Source organism: Mastomys coucha, unplaced genomic scaffold (assembly GCF_008632895.1).
Source record: "Mastomys coucha isolate ucsf_1 unplaced genomic scaffold, UCSF_Mcou_1 pScaffold18, whole genome shotgun sequence".
Taxonomy (NCBI): domain Eukaryota; kingdom Metazoa; phylum Chordata; class Mammalia; order Rodentia; family Muridae; genus Mastomys; species Mastomys coucha.
The window spans coordinates 79340990-79353609 of record NW_022196900.1 but is presented as its reverse complement, the minus strand read 5'-3'; the positions used below and the strand labels follow the sequence as shown (position 1 = coordinate 79353609).

The following is a 12620-nucleotide window of genomic DNA, read 5'->3' as shown; positions in this document are numbered from 1 at the left end:
TGTGTAGTTTGTATATGGTATGTTTTAAATGGAAAATTCTTGTTGTCTATAGAAGACTGTGTACAGATAATTATTGAGCATTGCAAAGATGCAAACCATGTGTATAGACCAAAGATGAACTCTTCCTATTTAAGCCTCAAAAGAAAGAAAATATATATTTTTTAAACTTACATTTTATTAAGCCAGGCAGTGGTGGTGCGTGCCTTCACAATCCCAGCATTTGGGAGGCAGAGAGGGCAGCCTGGTCTACATAGTGAGTTCCAGGATAGCCAGGGCTACAAAGGGAAACATAAATATGTTAAATAAAATAAAATGTCTTGAAAATACATGAATATGTTAAATAAAATAAAATAAAATACGGGCTAGAGAGCCGGCTCAGTTAAGGCCATGTGTTGTTCTTACAGGGGACCTGAGTTTGGTTCCCAGCATCCTATGAGGCAGCTCTTGACCATCTGTAACTCCAACTCCAGAGGCTCTGACAACTCTGATCTCCCACGGCATCTGCATCAAAGTGTGCATGAACACAAATAATTGAAAAGTGAGCCTCAATCTCTCCCTCTTCTGCTATGAGGAAGAGGAGTCTAAGTTTCACTGTGTGCAGGTATTCATTGCCAGAGGTTCTCAGCCCATACCACTGGTGGTGAACTGAAGCAGCCTGCACCAAAGCATTCTGCTAGTCTAGGGATTAGCTAAGGCCAGACAGTGCAGTCTGAGCCAATAGCTCATGCTAGCCTCCACAGTCTGTCCCAGCTAGCCAGAGATTTGCTACCTGGGTGAAGAGATACCCCAGGTTGTAGGCTATTTATTCACATAGATATTAATCTCCAAGGAAGGGAGAAAAAATGGGAACTGGTATGTTTCCAAGGGTACATAGATAACAAATAAATAAATCCAGACCTTTGATCTCAATACTTGGGAGGAAAAAAAGGTTCCTTTTGAGTTCAAGGCCAGCCTAATCTGCAGAGCACATCCAAATCAGCATGGGCTATACAGAGAAACCCCGTCTCAACAAATGATAATAACTGTTTTAAACTATCAAATAAAGATGGTTATAAGTTCAATAGTTATGGTGATATGGTACATCCTCTTTGAGAGAGGTCAAAATAGAACAGACCTAGATTTTAAAAAAGGGGGGGGGGGCTGCTAGATTAAATCAGTCAATACTTTTAATGACTTCAAACTGCTGGACAAAGGATACGCTATGCTGGGAGGTTCTCCAGGAAGATATGATGAGATGGACACATGGTATCAGAGCACAGGCAACCAGCAACATGGCAGAATGTATGCTAGCATAAATGGTCTATGTTCCAGTCAGAGAAGAGCCTAGCTATATGGTCAAGGTATTTGTAGATATAATTTGAGTCTGAGTCTTATTTCTGGGAGCATGGGGCTGGGAGGAAGAGCCAGGGCCTACCTTCTATGCCAGGTGTCCTAGCTTTGCCACAACTTGCTCTGTGACTCTGATCTACCCACGTTCTGGCTTCAGCTTCCATTTGTACAAAGACTGATGACTGTCTCCTGTCTGAAGGAAACTGAAAGCCTGAAGAGTCTTTCTTCTCTGTCTGCCTTCAGCAGAAGGCTGTTCAGAGGGCAGTGCCTGTCCAGAGTTCAGCCAGTGCCAGGTTTTTTGTTGGTGGTGTAGGAATTCCATCTCTGATTCTATTGTTTCTAACATGAACAGTGGGCTCAACCACACTGCTTGAATTTAGCAGGCACTTAAAACCATTAGACACTGACTGTTGGGCAAGGCAGGTAAAAACATCCTCACATTCCCACAGACATGGAAGTGAGTTCAGAAAAGTTACTGTCCCTAGTCGGTACTTCAGATGGAAGGATTAAAAGCTTTTTTGAGACAGAATTAGTAAAACTTGTTTTTCTTGATTGCTGACATTTTTAAAGCTTTAAAATATATTTAGCAACCTAAATGAAGCATTTCAGAAAACTAAGCTTCCTTTAAACACAGCCAACTCTACACAGCACTTAGCAGCTCGAGTCTGTGGGTCTCATGACCAGACCAGCCCTGCCCCCTTGGCAGAACTCCTCCTGGGCTGGGAGAAGATAATGGACTTCAGTGCTTTGCACTGTTTGACTCACTACTGTCCAGCGAACAGGTAAACACAGCCTCTGAAGGGTTCTTTGGCTTCTATTTTGTGTATGTATGTGTGTGTCTGTATCTGTGGGGACAGACCAGAGAAATGACCTTCGATGTCACTCCTCCTAGGACACCATACATCTTGCTGGGTGTGTGTGTGCGCGCCCGAGCATCTGCCTTTTAAAAAACAATTACTATTGTGTAGGTGTGTATGGTGTACGTATGGTGGGAGTATGCACACATGGGAACCAGAGGGCAGCTTCTGGGAGTTAGTTCTCTTTCTCCTTATTGAGCCAGAGCACATCTTGTCTGCACATGCTACGCACTCCGGGCTAGTTGGTCCGAGGACTTCTGGATGATTTTCTTGTGCATTGCTCCCATCTCTTGGGAATCATGGACTACAGATGCTCACACTGTACCCACTTTTTTATATAAGTACCTGATGAGCCACCTCACCAGCCCTCTACCTTGATTTTTTTTAAGACAGGGTCTCTCAATGAACCTGGATCTTATGGATTGGCTAGGCTGGCAGGCAAAGAGGTCTAGAGATCTGCCTTTTGCTGTTCTTCCTTCTCTGTCTCCAAGTGCTGGGGATAAGAAGTCAAGTCCTTATCCTTCTAAAGCAAATACTTTACCCACTAAGTCTCTGACCCACCACACCCCCACCGCTATTGATGGTGCCTCTCATTTGTCTGCTAGCAGCAAATTAGACTAGGCTAGACAAGAATAGGCACAAGATAATCCTGTTTCTGTCTCCCTAGTAAATGAGATTAGAAGCATATTTTGAGCGGCTAGAGATGGCTCACTGGTTAAGAGCCAGTGATGCTCTTCTAGAGGATCTGGGTTTGATTCACAGCACCACACAGCACTTCACAATCATCTGTAATTCGAGTCCCAGATATAAGATGACAGGCATGCTTATGGTGTGCAGTAACATCATCAGTAGGAACAGCAGCAGACTGCCATCATGCCAGGGCTCTTCTGTGGGTTCTGGGGATCTAACTTGGGTCTCATGCCTTAGTGACATGTTATTTACAGATCCAACTTGTTTGTATTGTGTGTGGATTATTTTGGTTCCAATATATAGTCAACGCTGGCCTTGAACACATGCTTTCTCTTATAAGGCCTTCCAAGGACTGGGATTCTAAAAATTAAGTCCAGCAGAGATGATCTTTTTATCGTTGTTTTTGAGACAGGGCTTCTCTGTGTAGCCCTGGCTGTTCTGGAACTCACTCTGTAGACCAGGCTGGCCTTGAACTTACGAGATTCATCAACCTCTGCCTCCCGAGACCTGGGATTGAAGGCCTGCACCATCATGCCTGGCTCAAAAGGCTCCTTCCCCTCCCCTAAAATTTTCAGTTCCATGTCCTTCGGTACTCCTGTCTACACTGGCTGATATCAGAGATGGTCCTCCCCAAGCCCCACAGAGTTCTCTAATGGCACTCTGGGGATCTTTGAGGAACGTCAGTGTTCAGTATATAGCTACATCTAGATGAATATGGAGTTTGAGAAAAAGCTATCAAATTGACAATGCAGCCTGCTGTATACAAACTACAGGGCTTTTACAAATCTTTTTATTTACATTTCAAAAGAATCTACAGATTTCTGCCTTAGCTGAACAGCAATGACAGCCACCGTGCATAGGAGCAGCTCAACAGGCTCAGTCAGATTCTTTCTTTAGTCTTCAAGATCCAGGTCACAACCACCTCAGCCCGACCCCCTCTTCTGTAGATTCACAGAGCTAGGAAACTCGCTTAATCATCTCTCTGGGCCACTCCTTCCTGCCGTTCTCAAGTCCAGAACTCCTGACTGTGACTTACAATACTTCAGTCATCTACAAAAGCATCTGGAAATGAGATATTTTTAGCCAGCGCCAGGGACAAGAACTCTCTTTTAAAGGATGTACTGAATCTTGGTATTCACCACTAAAAAGGATCCTCAAGTAGAAAATGTGCAATCTGTGCCTCTTTCTAAAATAAAACCTTTAAGGTTCAAAGAAAAAAAATCCCACTCTGAACTACAATCATTACCAGACACAACAGGCACACAAGGAACAGAAAGGCCTGCTGTTTCCACTGCAGACCACAGCACAGAATGAAAGAAGATGGTGGGGCCTTCTGCCCAGCGTTCCTCAGTCCAGGCGTGGGAGAGCAACACTTCCCTCCCTCCTGGACTTGATCCCCACATCTCTGCAAAGGCCACTAGGCATGTCTCTCACACACTGGCATTCAGCTCTTGATCCTGCTGCCCTGAGGATTCCCCCTCTCTGTGTTCCGGGTCACAGTCTAGGGAATTACTTTGGCTTCCTATGGCACTGACAGCGTCTAAGTCCAACTTTCTTCTTTTCTTCAGTTGGTTCAAGTGAGATTTGGATTTTATATGTGCTGAGAAAACAAAGACCAAATAAACAAAAAGTCATCAGGGTTTTCTAGAATTAATTAAACAAAACAAACAAACAAACAAAAACATTTAAATATAACTATATAATCTTTTAAGCTGTTAATAAATAACAGAGTAGACACGCGTTTTCTGCTATTTAAGACAAGGTCTTACTAGGCAGCCCAGACTGACCTCAGACTTAGGCTGCTCCTGCCTTCACCTCCCAAGTGCATGACTCTAGGCCATGCTAAACACTGGCTAAGGCTCTGTGGGGCAGGTTTGTTATATGAACCCACTGACTATTTCATTTAGGCTCATTTTTACTCTCCTGCTCTGCAAAGAAACCTCCTTTGAGAACACTTAAAGTGAGGGATGACCAGGCTAATTCGTAAACGTGTTTATTTACTTATTTGTATACATACATGGGTGGGAGACTTGTGGAAGTGGAAGGTGGCTCTCCCTTTACCATGGTTGTTCCAGGTACTGAACTCAAGTTGCCAGACTTGATGACAAGCTCCTTGACCCACTGAGCCTAGGCTAAATTCTTCTACACATATTAGAAGCATCACTAATAAAAAGGTTTGGAAGTGTGAGCGTGGCAGCGTTTAGAAACTAGAGACTTTGTGTGGGCAGAAGAGTCAGTCAGCTTTAGTCTCTAACCAGAGTGTAAGGCGGACCTGGGCTCTGGGCTGCTCTCCATGACAGCAGGGGATGGGAGCACGGACTCGACAGATGGCACTATAGAAGGCTCACACAGCCAAGCTCACAAAGGCTCCCCCCAAAGGACATTCGACAAATCGAACCACTAAGTTTCCTTTACAAAGCAATCAGACGCCTTCTCTCTCTTCCCCTTTCATCATTATACACCAACAACAATCAGGGCTTCTTCTGCTGCTCGGGCACACAGCCGTCCCAGTCTCTGACAATGGGGTGCATTTTGCGAGAGATGCCAGTTAATAGACCTACTCACTGTATGGGGTGATATGGAAAGAAACATCTACTCTGAGAGTCCCAGCAAAGCACACTCTGGGCGTCTTCCTGCGGCTGGGACAGGCTAGCTCAGGCTAGCTCAGACAGCACTTCTTCCATCAGTTTGAGCCATTCACCAGTTCAACAGTTATCTTGAGAGGACCTGAGGACACCATGATGCCTGCTCTCTCCCAGCTGTGCTTCTGCTTCCAATGAGCTAGCAGGAGTTGCCTAAAATACCTTTATTTCTATCTGTCCCACAACTAAGTTCTACACAGGAAAGGCCAACAAACTTCTCTCGGTAGGATGCTCCTATTCTAGCTGTGTCTGGAGGGCAATGGTCTGCATGCCAGGCTACAGAGGTACTCCCCAGTCTGGGAAAGGTTCTCAGGAATCTGTCTGTCCTGTCACAAAGCTGATTCTAGTATTCAACTATTAAAGACTAAGTTTTAGAAAGTGTGACACCATCCCCACCCAAATATATTTCCCATAACCCTCCACACAGCCCTTCAACTGCACTCTACCTGCCCACTCCCGGTCCCCAATGATGATCCGGTCACAAAGGTCACACATGTGGTAACTTCTCTTGTTCTCACTTTCATTGTATGGCATCTTCACTGGAGTGGCTGTAGGTTTGTGACCCTAAGAGAACAACAGGCAGGGGCATTCAATGCAAAGAGATTTGGGGACAAGTTTCTGAAGAAAATGGGATTTTCCCAAGATTCCTTTTTCATCCCCCAGAAAGCAGATGGGCTGTTAACAGATTTTAGCAACAACCTTTCTAAACGTGAAAGCAAAAACAAGCTCCAGAGATGTAGCAGCAGTCAGCCCTGCTGCTTTATCCCATTCAAGAGACATTTGGCTCACCAAAATAGCAGCAAAAGTGCCAGTAAAAGAAGATACTCTGCAAACCCCGATCATAGACCCTGCCTCCTTAATAGTCACCTGGATGAAACTTTGTACTATATTGAGAGCAGGTTCCAGAACAGACTCCTCCCACTTGGAAACATCAGATACTTCTAAGCCATATACCGGGGGAACACTGGGACCAGGTCCTAATGAGGACAAAGAGAAGTTGTGAGAGCTTGGCCTGTAAGTTCCAATCTATTCTGTTTCCAAGACTCTTAAAACCCCCAAGTGGAATGCACAGGGCCAAAGGAGTGACACTCTGACCACGCTACTCATTCTACTATAAATATGAGCCACAATCTCAAAGACCCACAAGCCTGACTCACAGGCAGTAAATATGCATGACCATGTAAACAGGGATTTTGGTGCAGAATCTTTGATCCAATAGGAAATCAAAATGGAGTAACAGCTCTGGTGATCACTATGTGGGCTACTATGACACTGAGACAGTACTTTATAGGAGGAACTAAGCCAAGAGGTTTGAGTAAGTGCCCACTCTACTGGCTCATCTAGTTGAATTTCACCCTGCCCTCCATGCTTTTGGGGAAGGGCGTCAGAGATTCATATGGCCCAGACCCAGCTATCCTCAAACTCACTATGTACCTGAGTTTGGTCTTAGACCCCTGACCCTCCTGCTCTCTGCCTTCTAAGTGATGGGACTAGAGCCAATGTAGTACAATGCCGGGTTCCTGAACACCTTCTTTAAGGACCATATATCAAGGATGATTCAAACCCCACTCTCTGGTACTGCCGAATGGACATGAGACTGGAGGGAAGAGGAAAAGACACCAGCATCTGAGCCAGCTGTGCTGCAGTTAGCCTCTGCATTCCACACACATACTACACTGCCTTCTACAGCTAGGTGAAGTCAGTTACCTGAAGGCAAGAGGCATTGTCCCATAGACAAAAAATATCAAAGGCATCAGGATGCCAACGGCTGCCAGGTGCTGGCCTTTTGAGTGTGCCAACCACAAATAAGATTCTCCATAGACCAGACTGGCCTACACCTGCCGCCACATGGAAAGGTGAGACCAGGAGAGCGCAGGCAGCACCCACAGCACACCTGGCCTTAGTCAAGCTCTGCACCTGTTTCTAGGCCACTCTACATTTCTCTTTCTCCTCTGAGTCCTTTGTTGGGCTTCTGTGCCCTGTCTAAGCACCTTTCAACAAGTTCTCGGCTCCCAGCTGCTATTTCTGGCTTGGGTCCAAGGCCAAGCTGGGGTGGGGAAGTCCCTCTGGCTCTCTGCCAGGCCATATCCCAGCAGACTAGTCCTGGCCAATCAAATGTGGCTCCTGACTTACAGGGCAGCTGTGCCTTTCACTCTGGCACCAGGATTGAGCCTGCACAGAATGAGGTGCCATTAACCCCTCCAGCCTCAGAGACAGGAGCTACCATGGCTTTACCACAAGAGGAAGTTCTAAATCATTACAAAAAGCCTTTGTTTCAAACTTACTGTCAGACACGGGAAGGAAGTTGTACTTGAGATCTGTGGTTCTGAACATCAAGTTCAGCTGAGAGTTAAGACGGGACCCATCTATTTATCAAGACAGGAGGCAAAGGTAAACTGAGGAAGTGACACTGTACACCAAGATGTACATGGTCAAAGGCACCAAAGACCGGGGGCAGAGGCTTCAGCTGGCCTTAGCTGTAACTGAAAGCAGAACTCTACTGGCAAAAAGTAAACTGGAGATGATTCAGAAGTGCATTTTAAAAGTGTCCACAAGATAAAAGTGGAGTTTCACTACACTTAAATTAATCTCCTTTTAGCTCATACAACTGGGGACCCAAGGGCTGGTATGAATGCCGGGTAGCCAAAGGCATGGCTAAATGGAACATGAGCCTACACTTAAGAGACAGGCCTGCCTGTATCTGGGCTCTCTTGCCTAGTAGCCAGGGGTGAAGGGAAAAGGAGTTACTCCACCTTCACTAGGTCTTCATGCTCTTATCTGTAAAAACAATTACCTTCACCTGGAAGCCTCACTTCAACTATATATAACACTAAATTTAGTGCCAAAGACACAGTATGAGACTTCCCTTCCCTCTCCCTTAAAAGTTCTGTCCAAGTCTGGAAGTGGTTGTACATACCTTTAATCCCAGGACTTGGGGGGCAGAGGCAGGTGGATCCCTGTGAGTTCAAGGCCAGCCTGGTCTACATATCAGGTTCCAGGACAGCCAGAGCTGTTAAGCCAGTGTTACAGAGAAACACTGTCTTGAAACCCCCCTCCCCTAAAAACGTTCTGTCCAATTAAAGTTTCCTTTGAAGCAATTCAAGTACCATGTATATGATAACAAAAATGAAGCAAGGAGAAACATTTCATTTTGCTCTTTTTAGTAAAGATCACCAGACCCAGGCCCCACTTTAACTAGGAAAGTTCTCGCAGCTTTCTGCCTGCCTACAAAACTGAAGTTCAAATCTGACCTGAACACCTAGTCTGCTCATCATGCTTTCCCATCCTGTCTGCAGCTACCACCATCCACCCCTCAAGGAAGAAGACAGATCTGCAATGGAAACTTAAATTGGTTCTCTTTTTTCTTCCCAAGACAGCACTAGAAAACACCCCCAAATAATCATCTATACAAAAGACCTTAGGGCCAAATTCTTAGGACAGATCAACATTCTGTCAAAAAGGATCCAGAAGATGAGAAGAAAAGTGGGACTTACTGCTCAAAAAGCGGTTTTTAACCCATCGGTTCTGTTTCCGGGCATATCTCTTAGTTACTTGTTTCAGAGCCTCAACACCTGGAAGATACAGCAGACACAATGGCATCTGGGTAAGCACTTCTTTTCTGTTCGGAGTCAGGAACCCTCCCAGCCCAAGAACAAAAGAAATAAGTGCACTATTAGACTTCACAGATAACAATCTCGATTTTTAGCTGAGATTCTTCTAGCCTCAGCTCAGACTATCACCCAAGGATGTCCAAGGCTAGGTTACACACGGAGGAATCCACACCTTTCTTTAGAAGCTGGCTACTAGTCTCTGGTGTGCATTTCCCCTCAGTGGTCAGGAACTCGTGAAATTCCTTGAAGCCAATTGACTGGAAGATACCATGTTGATAGTCCTGGCTGGGAACAGGAGAGTGTCAACAGTGAGCCACAGCCTCTGGAAGCCAGCAGGGGCCTTGGAGGGTGTCACTGATGAGAACAGTGAGGTCCTGAACAGTTACTGACTGAAATGTTCCCCTTCCCACCCCACTGGCCCCCAGGTTACTTCCTTACAAAGTAACTCCTGGGAATGTCTGAAAGAAAAGCCAACTTCCACTCCACAGGTATACCATCTTCATTGGTCTTGCCAAGGCCAAGGCCGAGGAATAATAAGTAGATCTAGAGCCAGTACTAGTCTTGTCTTGCAACCATGGGCAAACAAAGGAGGGTAAATCGGAATAGCAGTCAAATCCTCACCTATTTTCTGAAACGTTCTTAAGATTATAGCGTCTGTGAAAATCTCTCAGCTCTTCCAAGAGTCCGGCAGCAAGCATGTCATCCACTCTCTTATCCAAGCGCTCGTCTAGAACTTGAGTCAGAACAGCCCATGAATGCTACACACTCACGGCAAATTGACCAGCTGCCACAAAGGGTTTCTATCTGAATGAAGGAATTCCTCTGATACAAAAATTCTTATTATATTTACCTGATCTTTGGACTGTGTAAGTGGACAGCAAAACAGAACAGAGCACACGCCTTCCTGTTATCTGAACAGCACAGCGGGAACCAAGGGCAGGAGCCTTACTGTGGACTATACACCCACTGCTTTTACAACTGGCTGAGGGTCCCCTGGTTGACTTTTCTTTTCTCTTTGATTTTCTGTGACAGTGCCTCACTCTGTACACCAGGCATGCCTGGACCTCAGAGACTCACCTTCGTCTGCCTCCTGAGTGATGGGACTAAAGGGTGCGTTAACTCTGCCTCCCAAGTGCTGGGACTAAAGGGTGCGTTACCTCTGCCTCCCAAGTGCTGGGACTAAAGGGTGTGTCACCACGTCCAGTGGTTGACTTTCCCTAACTTTTTACTCTAACTTTGTGTTAGTTTCATCAGAATCCCCAGGTGACCTCCTGGAGCAGCTTCACTACCCAGGTGAGTGGGAGATCATCATCACATAGGCGTGGCCTCCAGACCCAGCACTACCATGTGGCAACGGCAGTAGTTTATACTCACGTGTGGTGTAAGTCTGGACTGTAAAAACATTTCATTATGGAAGCACATTCTTCTGTAAACTAACTGAGAAGGACCCAGGACAGACTCCTCACAACCAGGATTGTCTGCCCTATCGTAAACTAACTGAGAAGGACCCAGGATGGACTCCTCACAACCAGGATTGTCTGCCCTATCGTAAACTAACTGAGAAGGACCCAGGACAGACTCCTCACAACCAGGATTGTCTGCCCCATCTGTTCACTGTTGCTGCCGCTCAGCCTCTAATGACCAAGGCTGTTTCTCTTACCTTGCTAAGATTTGTTTACTGAGGACTGGTCAGTAAACCAACGTTTTACTGTGTGTATGAAGTTCACTGTAAGCACTCCGCTGGGAACTGAACACACGGTCTTGTGAGTGTCAAACAAGTGGTTTACTACTGAGCTATACTCCCAGTTCCACAATTTTGTTTAATATTCATTTATTCAATTCTTAATCAGCACTATGCGATACATACTATTGTTATCATTTCTACATAGAGTTGGAATACAGAATGGTAACTAACTGGCCTTAAGAACTTACAAAGCGGGCTGGAGAGATGGCTCAGTGGTTAAGAGCACTGACTGCTCTTCCAGAGGTCCTGAGTTCAATTCCCAGCAACCACATGGTGGCTCACAACCATCTGTAATGGGATCTGAGGCCCTCTTCTAGTATGTCCAAAGACAGCTACAGTGTACTCATAAAATAAAATGAGTAAATCTTTAAAAAAAAAAAAAAAAGAACTCACAAAGCTAGGAGACAGTGAGCAAGTGTGTAAGATGAAACAATGTCTTCAAGTCTGGGCGATTCCCCACTGAGTGCTCACTGGATGTGTGCTGGGTAAAACTGTCCTTAACTAGCACAGGGCATCAGGATACTTTAGCAACAAATGCTATCAAGTTAGCTAGCCAATCATCACACCCATTTCTCAGGCCTAATGAGCGACCCTACCAGCAGCTAACCATGAGGTTGGACAGGAAACCTCCCTTTACTCTGACCTTTCAACCTTCTCAGTAGCAGTCTCTCTTCATTCTGCACATCTTATCCTACCCTACTCTAGCATCTGAAAAACAGTGTTCTCCCTCCCTGCTTTCCTCAAACACCTAAGGGAACAACAGCATGGGGCCTAAGGCAAGGCATGGTGGCTGACACAGTGTTCACTGTCAGCCACCAGCGGTTCCAAGCACTCGACACATAAAATCCTAATATTCTTTGCTTTGTCTCAGACAGCCTCTAGACTGAAGCATTTACCTGCCTGGTCAGCATGGAGCCAGAGGATGCAGGGGTTAGGGAACTTGAGAGGGCCTCCGAGAGGACCACCGCCTTCCTCTGCGTGTTGACGATGAAGGAATTCACTGTGAGAGATTCCTGTCTCTTCAAACACTTGCAAGCTCCTAAGTTGTTTAAAAAAGGGGGTAGGGTGGGGAACCCATTAGGAATATTCATTCTCAACTGGAATAAAGAGAAAGACTGTCTCGCAGAAAGCCTCATTTTTCAACTTCATGCATAAATTCCCAAACCACGAAGCACCGGCTTTACTCTAATCCCAGAGCTATTCAGAAAGGCACCTAAACTCTGGGTGAGAAATAACACTGTTCTTTTAAAAACCCATTCTAGAATTAGTTAAACGGGTTCAGAAATAACAGGTTTCTTCTGTACAAACAGAAGGAGTCTCTCTTTCAAGCTTGTTTGGGACACTTTGTACAAGCCAACAAGCCTGGTCTCGCCGGAGTGCCTTTCCCACAGTGCCAAAGCATGCTGCACATCCAGCTCGTCCACTTTCTCTTTAAGTATGTCTAAAATTAATCAGCAACACTCTGGCTAATCTACTACAGTCTCTTGGAACAGAGACTATCAGAGAGCGAGCCCACATACGCATTCTTAAGCTGCTGTCCATGTCTGTGTGCAGTCTGCTGTCTAGAATGCCAGGTAACTGAGCTCCCAAAGCACACTGTCCCACTTGGATGGCTGCAACTTATCAGCTGGAAAGCAATCTTTCCCTTCCTGACCTACTTTTGTTTCCTGAAACCCCAACACCAGAGGGAAACCCCTGTTCAATAATCATGGTCACTCAGAGAACAGCTATAAGAAAAAAAAAAAAA

The 12620-nt window shown here is 45.5% G+C and overlaps 1 protein-coding gene across 6 annotated transcripts in view; it reads right to left on the bottom strand.

Moving 5' to 3' along the window:
* Nucleotides 1–231: 231 nt before the first annotated feature.
* Nucleotides 232–12620, bottom strand: part of Trit1 (tRNA isopentenyltransferase 1) — a 49214-nt gene continuing 36825 nt past the window's right edge. For 2 of the 6 annotated variants that reach the window (XM_031378538.1, XM_031378542.1), the window contains exons 5-11: nt 11770–11912; nt 9751–9862; nt 9302–9414; nt 9013–9090; nt 6386–6495; nt 5965–6082; nt 3649–4476 (exon numbers count right to left, since the gene is read on the bottom strand). In XM_031378538.1, coding sequence (XP_031234398.1) covers nt 4307–4476; nt 5965–6082; nt 6386–6495; nt 9013–9090; nt 9302–9414; nt 9751–9862; nt 11770–11912 — 844 coding nt within the window. In that variant the 3' untranslated portion in view covers nt 3649–4306. The other 4 variants (XM_031378540.1, XM_031378541.1, XM_031378539.1 and 1 more) reach the window with 4 other exon arrangements.